Source organism: Hemibagrus wyckioides, linkage group LG13, assembly GCF_019097595.1.
Source record: "Hemibagrus wyckioides isolate EC202008001 linkage group LG13, SWU_Hwy_1.0, whole genome shotgun sequence".
In the NCBI taxonomy this organism is placed as follows: Eukaryota; Metazoa; Chordata; class Actinopteri; order Siluriformes; family Bagridae; genus Hemibagrus; species Hemibagrus wyckioides.
The window spans coordinates 3626271-3645259 of record NC_080722.1 but is presented as its reverse complement, the minus strand read 5'-3'; the positions used below and the strand labels follow the sequence as shown (position 1 = coordinate 3645259).

The 18989-nt window shown below is 37.2% G+C and overlaps 1 protein-coding gene across 1 annotated transcript; it reads left to right on the top strand.

Moving 5' to 3' along the window:
* The first annotated feature begins 16756 nt into the window (after positions 1-16756).
* On the top strand, positions 16757-18636 carry LOC131364063 (protein turtle-like). Its single transcript, XM_058407128.1, has 3 exons — positions 16757-17108; positions 17231-17533; positions 17789-18636. The coding sequence occupies exons 1-3, from the start codon at positions 16802-16804 to the stop codon at positions 17875-17877; spliced, it is 699 nt and encodes a 232-aa protein (XP_058263111.1). The 5' UTR covers positions 16757-16801; the 3' UTR covers positions 17878-18636.
* The last annotated feature ends 353 nt before the right edge of the window (positions 18637-18989 follow it).

Genomic DNA, 18989 nt, shown 5'->3' with positions numbered 1-18989 from the left:
ATCATCATTTGGGTGACACCGGAGAGTGTGATTATAAATTATTCTATACACCGGAGAGTGTGATTATAAATTATTCTATACACCGGAGAGTGTGATTATAAATTATTCTATACACCGGAGAGTGTGATTATAAATTATTCTATACACTGGAGAGTGTGATTATAAATTATTCTATACACCGGAAAGTGTGATTATAAATTATTCTAAACACTGGAGAGTGTGATTATAAATTATTCTAAACACAGAAGAGTGTGATTATAAATTATTCTAAACACCAGAGAGTGTGATTATAAATTATTCTAAACACTGGAGAGTGTGATTATGAACAATGTCCTTTCTGCAGTTATGTACAGTCTACAGCAGGTATCCTCAAATCTGGCCCACGAGATCCATTTTCCTGCAGAGTTTAGCTCTAACCTTAATCAAACACACCTGAGCATGCTAATTGGTGTCTTCAGGATCATTTGATAATCACAGGTAGAGGGTTTTGATCAGGTTTGGAGCTAAACTCTGCAGTGGATTGGCCCTCCAGGGAAAGATTTGAGGAACCCTGGTCTACAGTGTGATATAGCATATGTATAATGTTAGTGTGTGTATTAATTAGGAGGTTGTTGTCGTCGTCAAAGTCCACATAGGGTCAGCATCGTTGCTTTGATATACCCAGATCCTCATAAATCAAAATCCAGCTGGAGCTGGTCCATCTCTGGATGCCTCAGGATCCTCGCAGGGTTGGCTTCTGTCTACTGGAGCTGGCACAATCTCTAGATGCCTCAGGATGGGTAGAAAAAGGAACAGGTGGAAGGGAATTAGCGTAGCTGCTGTTCATAATATTAGCAGCACTAGATGATAATGTGCATTTAATCAGATGTACTGGAGTACAAGGTTATAGGATGAATTATGTGTATGCCAGGCTAAAGAGATGTGTCTTTAATCTATGTTTAAACTGGGAGACTGTGTCTGAGCCCCGAACACTGTCAGGAAGGATATTCCAAAGTTTAGGACATAATTACGAAAACGCTCTACCCCCTTTTGTAGACTTTAATATTCTGGGAACTACCAGGAGTTTTGTGAACTTAAGGAGCATGGTGGATTGTAGCGTGTCAGAAGACTGGTTAGATACGAGGGAGCTAAACCATTTAGAGCCTTGTATGTAAGTAGTGCTAGTTTGTAATCAATTCTAAACTTGGGATGATAATATTGGGGTTATATGATCATATTTTCTTGATCTGGCGGCTGCATTCTGGACTAAATTTAGCTTGATTATTGAAGATGCAGGACAACCACCTAGTAATGCATTACAGTAGTCCACTGTACAATAGTACAATTGTGACTGTGATCCCTGAGGACTCTGAAATACTTTACTCACTGCATCTTGATGCCACATCCACTGCGGTCATTTTGGAAGGTACAATTGTAGTGGATGACCTGGAAAATCTTCCTCAAGCAATGTGCCTGGTTTTTGGGTTCATTTATGCTTTAAATTTAAAGTATCCTACAGAACTGAAGAACATCTTTGGTTTTATTTAAAGAGTGCTTTTGTCACTTGGACACAAGTCTCTCAAACCTAAACTACAGTCCCTGAAAAATCGGCTGATGCGTAACGTCATTGTGCCATGATGAAGTACTTTCAGTATAATTTTTCATGATAGACCACTACTGAGTTAGTAAAATAGTAAAGCAGTACTGAAGAATTTATTTTGTTTCCTGTTGGAAACCTGTCAGTTTGCTTAACAATGTTAAGTGATTGGTTTTAGGATAGTTTTAGAAGATAGTTTTAGACTTTTTGTCAACACTTTGTGGAAAGAGTTAAAAATGTCAAAAAATGGACATTGACCCTTTTTATCTTCTATTTTTTGATTTCCAGAGGGCAGTATATCTGATTGCTCTGAAGCCTTCTTCAGAACAATTGAACCTTTCTCATTGAAGTTCTTAAATAAATGGTTGTTTTATGTGCAATCTTGCTAGCAGCAATATCCTTGCCTGTGAATGCCTTTTTGTTTAAACCAATGACTGCATGTGTTTCCTTGCAGGAAGCCATGGTTAACAGAGGAAGAACAATGATCTCAAGCACCATCCTCCTTTTAAAGCTTCCAGTCTGTTATTGTAACTCAGGCAGCATGGCAGAGAGATCTCCAGCCCTGTCCTCATCAACACTCTCATGATCATTAACGTGAGAATCACTGACCTGATGTCAGCTGGTCCTTTTGTGGCAGGGCTGAAATGCAAAGGAAATATTTTGTTGTTGTTGTTGTTGTTGTTGTTTTCTTTGTTTGTTTGTTTTTTTTGGGGGGGGGGGGCATATGCAAATTGCCATCATAAAACCTGAGGCAGCAGAAAATTAATATTTGTGTCATGTTCAAAACTTTTAGCCATGGCTGTACTAAGCTTATTTTACATTTGTAAGTTGGATTCTAGTAAACTCTACAAATACACAAGTTACCTGTACAAAGTTTTAGTAAGCTTTATCAACTTAAAAGTGATGAACTAATTGCTTGAGAAATTCGAGGCAATCAGTTTCCATAGGTTTTAAACTCAACTTTTTACACAGAAGGGCGGGGTCTAGAAGTGCTCCATTTCTGAAACTTCTTTGTTTAGTCATGAAGAGTGGGTGGACCGCAAGAGGGCAAGCAGTTTCTTAAGTTAAGTTCTCAGTTAAGATGAAACGCGTTCAAGAGCAATACAGCGCGTCAAATAACTCTGTAGGTCTGCTGTTCTGAAACAACATCATGAAGTGGTTTTTAAGTCCTGTCTTTCCTGTGATGTGTAAGTGATACTGTTTATAATTCTCTATGAAACACATAATGATGAGAGATTTAAACTGCAGGAGAGATAATGGCCAACTGCATTTATACATGCAGAATGCAGCCGGCTTTCCCCTACTCTAACCCTATTGAGATAATGTTAAATAACATGACATCCAGAAATACTCATGTTGGTCCAATAATCACACTGTAATGTCTTTATGTTCACATCTAAATGTTTCTTCAGTCTAATCTAAAGTCTAATCCAATAGTCCAACTCCACAGTAGACCTCACCTAAGCAGCAGTGTACATGTGCTTCTTTCAGAGAAAGTTGTAGTCACTAGTGTGAGATCTTTCTTTAACATTCTCAAAAGTCTGCAGTGTTTGTTTCTGGAACCTGGTGAGTTTTGTCCCTTGGTTCTGTTTGTTTAAACATATACAAACACAGCAATCACACTCAGATCCACACCAAAACACCCAGGCCGAGATCACCTGAACGAGATCACCTGAACGAGATCACCTGAACGAGGATCGATTTCCAAAAGAAACAGCTGTAAATTCTGGACAGGAAACTGTTCTGACTGGAGTGTGTCACATGTTCAAAATGTCTATTCTGATCTGTTCTCTGATCTGTTAGTTTACCTGCTGATGGAGCAGTGCCAAGCCTTCATCTTCAGAGAGTCGATGGTGAATAAACCCCTGACCCTCCCATGTAGCTGCTCAGGACATTGTCCAGAGGTTCGGTGGATCCGCTTCATTCCTAAAAGAGCCGTCGTTGCTCAGAGTGGGATGTGTCCCAAACAACAGCATTCACAAAGCAGATATTCAGTGTCAGGAGATACAAGCAGAGGAGATTTCTCCCTGACCATCAGTTCAGTAGCCTACAATGATGCCGGCTCCTACATGTGCAGCTGTAATGGACAATCAGTTACTGAAGTAAGGCTGAAAGTTTTCGGTAAGTGTGCTTTCTGTCATTAGCAGAAAATTGTCACTCTTAACATGTCTGTAAATGTAAATGCTAAAAGTAATAAGGTGATTTGTTTTTGTTTATCCAGAAGTTCCAACAGTTGTGAAGGCTTTGGAGGGGGAGAACGTCACCCTCCCGTGCTACGGAGACACTCGACATGACGTTAAAGATGTAAAATGGATGAAAGATGGACACAGGGTTCTGCTGTACACTCCTGCTAACAGATCGGTGACTACTGAAAGCAGATTTACGATGTCAGTAGAAGGCTTTCTAGACGGTGATCTCTCTCTCCACATCAGTCCAGTTCACCCGTCTGATGCAGGATTATATCAGTGTCTCATCCATGATGAATCTCAGGACGGAGAACCAGGAGCTGTTTTACTGAAGGTAGAAGGTAAATGGATCTCTTATTCTAATGATACTTCCAGACCTTGTACACTGAAAGTTAAAGGTTTTGTTAAGTTACTGTGAACTGAGTGAACATTCCAGTCTAGTGTTTATTTGTAAATGCAGTCCCACTTTGTACTGTTTTGTACTGATGTACTGTATAGTCTCTTATCTTCCACCTCCCATCCTGACCACCTTCTACAGAGGGACCATCGAGAGCATCCTGGCAAACCTGAGTGAGAAAGAAAATATAATAAATTTAATGAACTCTTTTTTTAGTAACATGACTCTGAAATGATGGGAGGAGTCAGGAAAAACGATAGGATTTTATAAAGTTGCATACTATTTATGTGAATTAGTGTTTATTATTAAACAACATTACATAAAAATGCTCATGTGAAACGTGTTATTCTTGCTTATCCTCTCTCCCTAATTAGCCCCTGATGTTTCTGGCTCAGCCCCTGATGTTTTAAATCCTAGAAACGCCCCTTGTACAGTCCATCAAAATTTTATCTTTTAACCCATCACACGTATTTTTTAATTTTTATTGGATGTTATGTAATTTTACATTTTCTTTATGACACTTTTTTCTCTCTCTTTTAGGAGGTGATAGAGAAGTCCAAAGCAGGAGAAGTCTCATGATCTAGTTCATTATTTTTTTCTCTCTTTTATTTATTTAAGACAGGCAAATAATACAACAATCAACACACACCTCTAAATTGATCAGCTGCTTGAATTTAGGGCACTAAAACTGTCTAATGGATGTTAATGCTGCAAGAATGATTTCTGCCAGTGGGAAAGCACCTTAAACGGGCTTTACATTAAGAATAATATTAGGTTACTTTTAGATTTAATTGACTATAGACTTCTTATCTCAAGATATTATGATGTTACTTATTGACTTTTATAAAGTATTCAGTGATATTGAACAGGTAGAAGGTATTAAACATGATCAAAATCAGTGATTATTTTTCCTCAGAAAGTAATTTAAACGCTCGATAATGGCAAAAAAAAAAAAGATTTATCCCCATTAATGCTTAATTCATTAACACTACTGTCATGTTTTTTTTATCTATCCTTTCCCCATTAATGATCGTGTTGAAATCACCGCCACAAATGACTCTTTTTGTGATTCATTACCCATCCTGAAAATGAGTCAAAATGATCAAAATCAGTGATTATTTTGGCTGTTTTTCTTCAGAAAGTAATTTAAACGCTCGATAATCGCAAATAATAAACACATGATTACAGAGAATTATTTATTTTGTTCATCTATCCTGTTTCCCATTAAGAACCGTGTTGAAATCACCGCCACAAATGACTTCCTTCAGCAGAGTTTTAATTATAATTGATTAATATGTCTTTCAACATTAAAAAAATAATAAAAAAGGTAAAACATTCGGGTTTTTAATTTAATCTGGTTTACATCAACAAGAAGAATGATCCAACAACACTGATCAAGTATTCTGTGATTCATTACCGGTCCTGAAAATGAAAGAAACTGAAAGAACTGAAGGTTTTGAGAAGAGCAAATTTTCCCCTGTGGTTTTAACTCGTATGCTCAGTGGCAGTATCCCCGCAGAGTAGAGACATTTGATCTAACAGCCGTTTCTGGTATGAATCACAAATGTCTGATCTGATCTCAGTAGGCCAGAAGCGTGTTACTGATACTGTCACAGTCTGAGCAACAAGTGAACCCGCGGTCAGTCTTTGAGACACGATTTGCACCTTACATTGTGAATCAGTAATTTTTTTTATTCTTTTAATGTTTTGTTTTGTTAAATAATAATAACACTTAACAAGTAAATACGGCCAAAAAAGTTATTTATCTTCATGTGTAGTGATATTGTAAAAATCCTTATTTGACTGTTTTAAGAAGCTCTCAGTTATCTCATAGAGCATTAGTGATAAGGTTTCTGTTTTTCTTTACAGCGCGTGAAATAACTTTGTAGGTCTGCTGATTAATACATGATTACAGAGAATTATTAATTTTGTTCATCTATCCTGTTTCCCATTAAGAACCGTGTTGAAATCACCGCCACAAATGACTTCCTTCAGCAGAGTTTTAATTATAATTGATTAATATGTCTTTCAACATTAAAAAATAAAAAAAAATAAACATTCGGGTTTTTTTCTATTTAATCTGCTTTACATCAACTAGAAGAATGATCCAACAACACTGATCAAATATTCTGTGATTCTTTACCGGTCCGGAAAAGGAGTCTGTTTAAATACCGCCACCTATTTACTGTTCTACTGAAAGCGGTGAAGGTTTAGAGAAGAAGAAGCGCAAATTTCCCCCTCTAGTTTTACTCGTATACCCCAGTGGGAGCAGCAATGTTTCCAGCCACGTTTTACACCTTACATTGTGAATCTCTAAGTTTTTTTTTATTCTTTTCATGTTTGTTTTGCTAAATAATAATAACACTTAACAAGTAAATAGATATTTATTTACGAAATAGTTATTTATCTTCCTGTGTAGTGATATTGTAAAAATCCGTATTTAACTGTTTTAAGAAGCTCTCAGTTATCTCATAGAGCGTTAGTGATAAGTTTCTGTTTTTCTTTACAGTGCGTGAAATAACTCTGTAGGTCTGCTGTTCTGAAACTACATCATGAAGTGGTTTTTAAGTCCTGTCTTTCCTGTGATGAGTAAGTGATACTGTTTATAATTCTCTATAAAACACATGATGATGATTCAAACAGAAACTGCAGGAGAGATGGGGAGGAGAGATGATAGGAAAGTCCACTACACACCACAGAGAAGTCTCACACCCACTCTGTTTCTGTTCGAGTATTGTGATTACCAGACTGTAATACCAGAGGTGGGTAATGAATTACATTTACTTCGTTATATTTACTGGAGTAAGTTTTTTGGGTAACTTGTACTTTTAGAGTATATTTAAAGATGTGTACTTTTGCTCTTACTCAAGTACATTTTTAGTGAAAAAAAATTTACTTTTACTTCGCTACATTTGGCGACGTTCCTTCGTTACTGTCAAATGTTAATAATTAATATGAGATTTTTAAGATAATTAGTTTATATGGCTTGTTCGCAAGTCTCGCGAGACTTTGGAGAGGCTGCTTCGCGAGAGTCTGTTACGGATCTCCTGCTTATGTTTAGCGCGTTTAGAGGAAGATGATGAAGCTGAAGCAGAGGAAGACGTGTGCGAATTAACGGAGGAAGATCAGCCATGACCTCAAGTTCAGTCTATGTTTTCACTCCAAGATGTCAAAAAGAATAGTTTCATAATGCGATGCATGCTGTGTTCACCAAAACCTACTGACATCCCAGAGTCCAAGAATTCCAGCTCCAACCTGAAAAACACGGAGCAGTGTCACAGTTAGGTCTATTTCAACACTATTAATGGTCATTTGGTAACTATGGGCACACTGACCTTATTTTAATACCAGATTTCTCACACTGTCCGAATGTTTTTCTTCATATGCCCTCTCGTGCAGGAACTGACCAATATCTTATGAACCCTACAAACAGCACAGGTTGATGAACAAATGTTCGTTCTAAAAGTCTGGACAATTTCACACCCATTTTCCACAAAACTAAATGTGAAATGTGAAAATAAAGACAGAGTGAACTGTTAGAAAAACACCTGGGTGTGTTTGAGATTTTATTGCAAATGACAGGTCATGTAATGTTAATGTGCCCATCACTGGACTGAGATGTGGCCTTCACTGGACTGAGATAGGCTACTTTACTTCAACCTGTGTTTTATATAAGCAGAACATGGAGAGGTGTGTGAAAGCTCTTCAAGGAGTTTGAAATTCTGGGTTTGCGTTTCATATCAATCAGATCAGAAGTAACTAGCTACTTGAGTAGTTTTTTCATTGGATACTTTTTTACTCTTACTCAAGTAACTATTAAGATTGTTACTTTTACTTTTATTCTGGGTAATACACTGATGTTACCGCTAGAGATCAGATTCAGACCAGATTCCAGTTTCAGTGGATATCATCAAGAAATCTGGACTGTCCACTGGTTTGAAGGGGTTTATATTTGCAGTAATTCTCTGTGAATATTAACACATAATGTACAGTGATTACTACATTGATTAAATTTATAGTAGCATTTTATTCTGGGGACTGAAGGAGACACCGCGTTAATCAGAGTATCTGTGTTTCATTTTGGACAGAAGGGAGATTCCTCCCATAATGTAGAGTTCACTTACAGTATGTATGAATTAATATTTTTCTCATGCAGGAATATCAATGAATTCAAGCAGCTGCTCAATTTAGAGGTGTGTGTTTAAGATAATGTAAAATTACATGACATCCAAAAATATTTAAGTCATGTTGGTCCAATAATCACACTGTAATGTCTTAGTGTTCACATCTAAATGTTTCATCAGTCTAATCTAAAGTCTAATCCAATAGTCCAGCTCCACAGTAGACCTGCCCTGTTTACTGAAAGATATTCTAGTTTCAGGTGTATACATTTCATTACACACAAGGTACTGATGGAGTAAAGTTCAGAGTATCACCTAAGCAGCAGTGTACATGTGCTTCTTTCAGAGAAAGTTGTAGTCACTAGTGTGAGATCTTTCTTTAACATTCTCAAAAGTCTGCAGTGTTTGTTTCTGGAACCTGGTGAGTTTTGTCCCTTGGTTCTGTTTGTTTAAACATATACGAACACAGCAATCACGCTCAGATCCACACCAAAACACTCAGGCCGAGATCACCTGAACGGGATCACCTGAACGAGATCACCTGAACGAAGATCGATTTCCAAAAGAAACAGCTGTAAATTCTGGACAGGAAACTGTTCTGACTCGAGTGTGTCACATGTTCAAAATGTCTATTCTGATCTGTTCTCTGATCTGTTAGTTTACCTGCTGATGGAGCAGTGCCAAGCCTTCATCTTCAGAGAGTCGATGGTGAATCAACCCCTGACCCTCCCGTGTAGCTGCTCGGGAAATTGTCCAGAGGTTTAGTGGATCCGCTTTGTTCCTGATGGAACCATCATTGCTCAGAGTGGGATGTGTCCCAAACAACAGCATTCACAAAGCAGATATTCAGTGTCAGGAGATACAAGCAGAGGAGATTTCTCCCTGACCATCAGTTCAGTAGCCTACAATGATGCCGGCTCCTACATGTGCAGCTGTAATGGACAATCAGTTACTGAAGTAAAGCTGAAAGTTATCGGTAAGTGTGCTTGCTGTCATCAGCAGAAAATTCTGTCACTCTTAACATGTCTGTAGTAAAGTCTGACCAGCCACACTAAATGCTAAAAGTAAAAAGGTGATTTGTTTTTGTTTACCCGGAAGTTCCGACATTTGTAAAGGCTTTGGGGGGAGAGAACGTCACCCTCCCGTGCTACGGAGACACTCGACATGACGTTAAAGATGTAAAATGGATGAAAGATGGACACAGGGTTCTGCTGTACACTCCTGCTAACAGATCGGTGACTACTGAAAGCAGATTTACGATGTCAGTAGAAGGCTTTCTAGAAGTTGATCTCTCTCTCCACATCAGTCCAGTTCACCCGTCTGATGCAGGATTATATCAGTGTCTCATCCATGATGAATCTCAGGACGGAGAACCAGGAGCTGTTTTACTGAAGGTAGAAGGTAAATGGATCTCTTATTCTAATGATACTTCCAGACCTTGTACACTGAAAGTTAAAGGTTTTGTTAAGTTACTGTGAACTGATTGAACATTCCAGTCTAGTGTTTATTTGTAAATGCAGTCCCACTTTGTACTGATGTACTGTATAAAAATCCCTCTTAGTGTTGACGCTTCTACAGTTTCTCAGTCTATAGCTTTGAACGTTTCCTAATAAATAATCTAATTGTTGTTGTTGTTTTTAATCCAGGGCTACAACAATTCACAACCAACAACAGCGCTCAAGTTTCAGTACTGCATGTGCTACTAGGATTGTTCATCATTTGCACTGTATGAGAAAGCAGAGACTGATCCAGATTTAATCCAAGATATGAATTAATATTTAGCTTTTATTTTGTTGTATTATTGTCCTGTGTGTTTAGTACTGAATAAAATTAAATTAAAATATTTTGAATGAGTATTTGAATATCAAGTAATCACACTAACGTCCAGGTCGTTTTATTTGTTAAAAAAGACTATGTCCACTAGATGGCAATAGAGTACACAAATTCTAGCTTGCATGATTCATTTAAATCTGTTTGATTCTTTTTTCTCGATTTCCTTCGATAAAGCATCATGAAGAGAAATCCCCGGTTTTTTTTCTTTTTCTTTTTTTGTTTTTTTTTTACAACAAAAAAGTACTTCATAAAAAGGATTATGTTTGGGTTATAAAAAGAGCCACTATATTAACTCGACTTAAGACAGTTGGGATTCAAGAGTCGACTCAGAATCAGATTCAGAATCGATTACTCACAGTGACGCTATTCGGAAATTTTGCTAGTCTGGAGATGTTCGACTTGAAAGACATCACAGCTAGAACATAACGGTTAGAAGCTGTATTATACGTATATGTAATTAACATTGCAATGTTTATTTTATTAATTGTCGTTCCTGTCTTTCCATGAATTGTTGTGCAGAATCGACTCAAATGATTCAGATTCATTCAAATCAGAATCAGAATCAACTCTCATTTTGACCATCCTAGATCAGGTACAATGTCATTAGAGTATGTGGTTCTAAAAGAGTAAGATTTATTTGTATTTGTACTTGGGCTTGTTTCAGTCTTGACCTTTGATTTATTATAAAAAATATTCTTTGTGTTGTCTTTTCTTTTGCAAAATGTTTGTCAAGAAGTGAAACTGCTTAATCCCTGAGCAATGTACGAATGAAGCCAACTAGTTGATGTGAAGTGTAGACCTCAAAAAGAATTCGATTCTCTTGATCTTTGACTCTTTGACGCTTTCATTTGACTCTTTGATGCTTTCATTTGGTCCTGACTCGATCTCAGGTAGTTCTGGTCTTGGACTTACCTTCTACAATGCCGTTCTTGACGATAGACGTGCTTATTGTTTATCTATTTGTTATCAAATGTAATAAGACTAATGATTTTAAAAACTATTTTAAATACAAACTCTAAATAACACCATGATATAGGTCTTGTGGTACTACCGACTGAATTTCATATACAGAGATCTGAAATTGTAACACAAAAGCCTTCTTTTGTGTGAATTCTTGGGGAAACTACAATTACTCATTTAGTGGCTCCAGTTAACACTGAGTGTGAATCACGCTGCCATTTTACCAAGCACATATATGAATATACCAAAAAAAAAATGTTCTGATAGACAACATGTTTCATCATCAGCATGGGTCATTGTTGACTGAAGGGCAGTTGATTACGATTTGATTTTACACCAAAACATACATTTAGATGCCCTTTTTATTCAAGGCATCAACCACTGGACAAATACTAGAATGGATACCGTGTTATAAATCACTAGCATAAAAAACAAAGTTTACACAATTGTGTCTGTAACACTTTTCATAAAAAAGGCCAGAACTCATGCTATGCTTTTGCTACATCTGTGTGAAATATGAAAAACAGAACTTTTTCCTTAGAGATACTTGGAGCTTACCAATGATATAGTCTGTTGAGATTTTAGGTTTATAAAATGATATTTAGTGTTTTTAATATGAAATAAAGGAGTAGGTGATTTATCTTCATGATGCTTCGCCTCCCCAAGTCACAATACTCTGGTACAAAAAGATCAAACTCAAGGTGTAGCACAACATCCCAATTTTATTGTCCTAGCATGGACCCTCAGAATTAAAAAACACTAATTAAAACATCTGTGTGTCAGTAGTAAAAAGCCATAAAAGTAAGAAATCTCCAAGACTCAGAAGGGTTGGGCCTGCTCACATGCACCACCTGTAAGAGAGAAAAGAAAGAAAGAACACTCACAGCATGCACTGCAACCAAACAAATCTTATCTTCACCACTATAGTGCCAACCGTCACAACACAGCCAGCGCCACCCCACAGGGATCACCTACACAAAGGAGGCTAAGTGTTGATGCAGGCCCAGCCCTGTACAAAACCACAAAACACTAACAAGTGAGGAGGGAAACCACACAGATAAAACCACACAAACTACCCACGCACTGTCATATGTGATCTTTTATCGTCGTTCCTAACTCCATTTTTGAGAAGAGTTTTGTACATTTCATTGTGAATTTTTTTATTTTTTATGTTTGTTTTGTTAAATAGTAGTAACACTGTAAATAAAGCCACAAACTAACTGTAAATGCGGTTTCAGCCTAGTTGTCTTCCTGTCTGGTGATATTTTATCATCCGGTTTAGTGATATTTTAAAAATCCTTATTTAACTGTTTTAAGAAGTACTGAGTTATCTCCAAGGGTTACCGATTCACAATGCAAGTTGAAAAATGTTCCTCAAAGACTAGCTGGATGCACCAGTGGAAACACTGTGGAACGCACCTCCTCTCCCCAACAAAACATGACTTATGAAATATGATATGATAAGGAAAAACTAATGCATATTAATTCCAGTTTCGACGGAACATCCGATCTCTGCCCACTGGACAGAAGTGACAGAACTCAACACTGAATATAAATACACATTAATCAGTCCTGACTGCTTAGTAGACGAGATGCTCGAGGAATGGAAAATGGGGCAAGAGGGCCAGAGGATTTCAACACTGTTTTTTTAAATTGTGTTTGTGTACATTTCCCCAGCACTAATGCTAAGGAGGCACTTTGTGAACTCTTGGGGCTACTATCGGAATGCTCATCCCGACGGATTGTTTATTATCTCCGGAGATTTCAACAATGCAAATCTCAGATCTGAGAAAATTTTCAAAATCGTTAACTGAGATCCCCACCACCAACACAGAGTGACCATTCTCCACTAAACACTGACGGGTCCAACATGGAGATCGTCAAATCCTTGGTGTTCACCTGGCAGAGAACCTCACCTGGTCACTCAACACCAGCTCCATCACCAAGAAAGTCCAACAGCATCTCTACTTCCTGTGAAGGCTGAGCAAGGCTTATCTTCCACCTCCCATCCTGACCACCTTCTACAGAGGGACCATCGAGAGCATCCTGGCAAACCTGAGTGAGAGAGAAAATATAATGAATTTAATGAACTCCTTTATTAGTAACAAGACTCTGAAATGATGGGAGGAGTCAGAAAAACGATAGGATTTCATAAAGTTGCATACTATTTATGTGAATTAGTGTTTATTATTAAACAACATTACATAAAAATGCTCTTGTGAAACGTGTTATTCTTGCTTACCCTCTCTCCCTAATTAGCCCCTGATGTTTCTGGCTCAGCCCCTGATGTTTTAAATCCTAGAAACGCCCCTTGTACTGTCCATCAAAATTTTATCTTTTAACCCATCAGACCGATTTCATTTAATTTTTATTGGATGTTATGTAATTTTACATTTTCCTTGTGACACTTTTTTCTCTCTCTTTTAGGAGGTGATAGAGAAGTCCAAAGCAGGAGAAGTCTCATGATCGAGTTCATTATTTTTTTCTCTCTTTTATTTATTTAAGACAGGCAAATAATACAACAATCAACACACACCTCTAAATTGATCAGCTGCTTGAATTTAGGGCACTAAAACTGTCTAATGGATGTTAATGCTGCAAGAATGATTTCTGCCAGTGGGAAAGCACCTTAAACGGGCTTTACATTAAGAATAATATTAGATTACTTTTAGATTTAATTGACTATAGACTTCTTATCTCAGAAGATATTATGATGTTACTTATTGACTTTTATAAAGTATTCAGTGATATTGAACAGGTAGAAGGTATTAAACATGATCAAAATCAGTGATTATTTTGGCTGTTTTTCTTCAGAAAGTAATTTAAACGCTCGATAATGGCAAACAATAAATACATGATTACAGAGAATTATTTATTTTGTTCATCTATCCTGTTTCCCATTAAGAACCGTGTTGAAATCACCGCCACAAATGACTTCCTTCAGCAGAGTTTTAATTATAATTGATTAATATGTCTTTCAACATTAAAAAAAATAAAACATTTAAAACATTCGGGTTTTTAATTTAATCTGCTTTACATCAACTAGAAGAATGATCCAACAACACTGATCAAGTATTCTGTGATTCATTACCGGTCCGGAAAAGGAGTCTGTTTAAATACCGCCACCTATTTACTGTTCTACTGAAAGCGGTGAAGGTTTAGAGAAGAAGAAGCGCAAATTTCCCCCTCTAGTTTTACTCGTATACCCCAGTGGGAGCAGCAATGTTTCCTGCCACGTTTTACACCTTACATTTTGAAACTGTAAGTTTATTTTATTCTTTTCATGTTTGGTTTGTTAAATAATAATAACACTTAACAAGTAAATACGGCCAAAAAATTGTTATCGCTAGTTATCTTCCTGTGTAGTGATATTGTAAAAATCCGTATTTAACTGTTATAAGAAGCTCTCAGTTATCTCATAGAGCATTAGTGATAAAGTTTCTGTTTTTCTTTCCAGCGCGTGAAATAACTCTGTAGGTCTGCTGTTCTGAAACAACATCATGAAGTGGTTTTTAAGTCCTGTCTTTCCTGTGATGAGTAAGTGATACTGTTAATAATTCTCTATAAAACACATGATGATGATTCAAACAGAAACTGCAGGAGAGCTGATAGGAAAATCCACTACACACCACAGAGAAGTCTCACACCCACTCTGTTTCTGTTCGAGTATTGTGATTACCAGACTGTAATACCAGAGGTGGGTAATGAATTACATTTACTTCGTTATATTTACTGGAGTAAGTTTTTTGGGTAACTTGTACTTTTAGAGTATATTTAAAGATGTGTACTTTTGCTCTTACTCAAGTACATTTTTAGTGAAAAAAATTTACTTTTACTTCGCTACATTTGGCGGCGTTCCTTCGTTACTGTCAAATGTTAATAATTAATATGAGATTTTTAAGATAATTAGTTTATATGGCTTGTTCGCAAGTCTCGCGAGACTTTGGAGAGGCTGCTTCGCGAGAGTCTGTTACGGATCTCCTGCTTATGTTTAGCGCGTTCAGGGGAAGATGATGAAGCTGAAGCAGAGGAAGACGTGTGCGAATTAACGGAGGAAGATCAGCCATGACCTCAAGTTCAGTCTATGTTTTCACTCCAAGATGTCAAAAAGAATAGTTTCATAATGCGATGCATGCTGTGTTCACCAAAACCTACTGACATCCCAGAGTCCAAGAATTCCAGCTCCAACCTGAAAAACACGGAGCAGTGTCACAGTTAGGTCTATTTCAACACTATTAATGGTCATTTGGTAACTATGGGCACACTGACCTTATTTTAATACCAGATTTCTCACACTGTCCGAATGTTTTTCTTCATATGCCCTCTCGTGCAGGAAATGACCAATATCTTGTGAACCCTACAAACAGCACAGGTTGATGAAGAAATGTTCGTTCTAAAAGTCTGGACAATTTCACACCCATTTTCCACAAAACTAAATGTGAAATGTGAAAATAAAGACAGAGTGAACTGTTAGAAAATCACCTGGGTGTGTTTGAGATTTTATTGCAAATGACAGGTCATGTAATGTTAATGTGCCCATCACTGGACTGAGATGTGGCCTTCACTGGACTGAGATAGGCTACTTTACTTCAACCTGTGTTTTATATAAGCAGAACATGGAGAGGTGTGTGAAAGCTCTTCAAGGAGTTTGAAATTCTGGGTTTTCGTTTCATATCAATCAGATCAGAAGTAACTAGCTACTTGAGGAGTTTTTTCATTGGATACTTTTTTACTCTTACTCAAGTAACTATTAAGATTGTTACTTTTACTTTTACTCTGTGTAATACAATGATGTTACCGCTAGAGATCAGATTCAGACCAGATTCCAGTTTCAGTGGATAGCATCAAGAAATCTGGACTGTCCACTGGTTTGAAGGGGTTTATATTTGCAGTAATTCTTTGTGAATATTAACACATAATGTACAGTGATTACTACATTGATTAAATTTATAGTAGCATTTTATTCTGGGGACTGAAGGAGACACCGCGTTAATCAGAGTTTCTGTGTTTCATTTTGGACAGAAGGGAGATTCCTCCCATAATGTAGAGTTCACTTACAGTATGTATGAATTAATATTTTTCTCATGCAGGAATATCAATGAATTCAAGCAGCTGCTCAATTTAGAGGTGTGTGTTATATTAAGATAATGTAAAATTACATGACATCCAAAAATATTTAAGTCATGTTGGTCCAATAATCACACTGTAATGTCTTAGTGTTCACATCTAAATGTTTCATCAGTCTAATCTAAAGTCTAATCCAATAGTCCAGCTCCACAGTAGACCTGCCCTGTTTACTGAAAGATATTCTAGTTTCAGGTGTATACATTTCATTACACACAAGGTACTGATGGAGTAAAGTTCAGAGTATCACCTAAGCAGCAGTGTACATGTGCTTCTTTCAGAGAAAGTTGTAGTCACTAGTGTGAGATCTTTCTTTAACATTCTCAAAAGTCTGCAGCGTTTGTTTCTGGAACCTGGTGAGTTTTGTCCCTTGGTTCTGTTTGTTTAAACATATACAAACACAGCAATCACACTCAGATCCACACCAAAACACTCAGGCCGAGATCACCTGAACGAGATCACCTGAACGAGATCACCTGAACGAGGATCGATTTCCAAAAGAAACAGCTGTAAATTCTGGACAGGAAACTGTTCTGACTCGAGTGTGTCACACGTTCAAAATGTCTATTCTGATCTGTTCTCTGATCTGTTAGTTTACCTGCTGATGGAGCAGTGCCAAGCCTTCATCTTCAGAGAGTCGATGGTGAATAAACCCCTGACCCTCCCGTGTAGCTGCTCAGGACATTGTCCAGAGGTTCAGTGGATCCGCTTTGTTCCTGATGGAACCATCATTGCTCAGAGTGGGATGTGTCCCAAACAACAGCATTCACAAAGCAGATATTCAGTGTCAGGAGATACAAGCAGAGGAGATTTCTCCCTGACCATCAGTTCAGTAGCCTACAATGATGCCGGCTCCTACATGTGCAGCTGTAATGGACAATCAGTTACTGAAGTAAAGCTGAAAGTTATCGGTAAGTGTGCTTGCTGTCATCAGCAGAAAATTCTGTCACTCTTAACATGTCTGTAGTAAAGTCTGACCAGCCACACTAAATGCTAAAAGTAATAAGGTGATTTGTTTCTGTTTACCCGGAAGTTCCGACATTTGTAAAGGCTTTGGAGGGGGAGAACGTCACCCTCCCGTGCTACGGAGACACTCAACATGACGTTAAAGATGTAAAATGGATGAAAGATGGACACAGGGTTCTGCTGTACACTCCTGCTAACAGATCGGTGACTACTGAAAGCAGATTTACGATGTCAGTAGAAGGCTTTCTAGAAGTTGATCTCTCTCTCCACATCAGTCCAGTTCACCCGTCTGATGCAGGATTATATCAGTGTCTCATCCATGATGAATCTCAGGACGGAGAACCAGGAGCTGTTTTACTGAAGGTAGAAGGTAAATGGATCTCTTATTCTAATGATACTTCCAGACCTTGTACACTGAAAGTTAAAGGTTTTGTTAAGTTACTGTGAACTGATTGAACATTCCAGTCTAGTGTTTATTTGTAAATGCAGTCCCACTTTGTACTGTTTTGTACTGATGTACTGTATAAAAATCCCTCTTAGTGTTGACGCTTCTACAGTTTCTCAGTCTATAGCTTTGAACGTTTCCTAATAAATAATCTAATTGTTGTTGTTGTTTTTTATCCAGGGCTACAACAATTCACAACCAACAACAGCGCTCAAGTTTCAGTACTGCATGTGCTACTAGGATTGTTCCTCATCATTTGCACTGTATGAGAAAGCAGAGACTGATCCAGATTTAATCCAAGATATGAATTAATATTTAGCTTTTATTTTGTTGTATTATTGTCCTGTGTGTTTAGTACTGAATAAAATTAAATTAAAATATTTTGAATGAGTATTTGAATATCAAGTAATCACACTAACGTCCAGGTCGTTTTATTTGTTAAAAAAGACTATGTCCACTAGATGGCACTAGAGTACACAAATTCTAGCTTGCATTATTCATTTAAATCTGTTTGATTCTTTTTTCTCGATTTCCTTCGATAAAGCATCATGAAGAGAAATCCCCGGTTTTTTTTCTTTTTCTTTTTTTTTTTTTAAACAAAAAAGTACTTCATAAAAAGGATTATGTTTGGGTTATAAAAAGAGCCACTATATTAACTCGACTTAATGCAGTTGGGATTCAAGAGTCGACTCAGAATCAGATTCAGAATCGATTACTCACAGTGACGCTATTCGGAAATTTTGCTAGTCTGGAGATGTTCGACTTGAAAGACATCAGAGCTAGAACTTAACGGTTAGAAGCTGTATTACACGTATATGTAATTAACATTGCAATGTTTATTTTATTAATTCTCGTTCCTGTCTTTCCATGAATTGTTGTGCAGAATCGACTCAAATGATTCAGATTCATTCAAATCAGAATCAGAATCAACTCTCATTTTGACCATCCTAGATCAGGTACAATGTCATTAGAGTATGTGGTTCTAAAAGAGTAAGATTTATTTGTATTTGTACTTGGGCTTGTTTCAGTCTTGACCTTTGATTTATTATAAAAAATATTCTTTGTGTTGTCTTTTCTTTTGCAAAATGTTTGTCAAGAAGTGAAACTGCTTAATCGCTGAGCAATGTACGAATGAAGCCAACTAGTTGATGTGAAGTGTAGACCTCAAAAAGGATTCGATTCTCTTGATCTTTGACTCTTTGACGCTTTCATTTGACTCTTTGATGCTTTCATTTGGTCCTGACTCGATCTCAGGTAGTTCTGGTCTTAGACTTACCTTCTACAATGCCGTTCTTGACGATAGACGTGCTTATTGTTTATCTATTTGTTATCAAATGTAATAAGACTAATGATTTTAAAAACTATTTTAAATACAAACTCT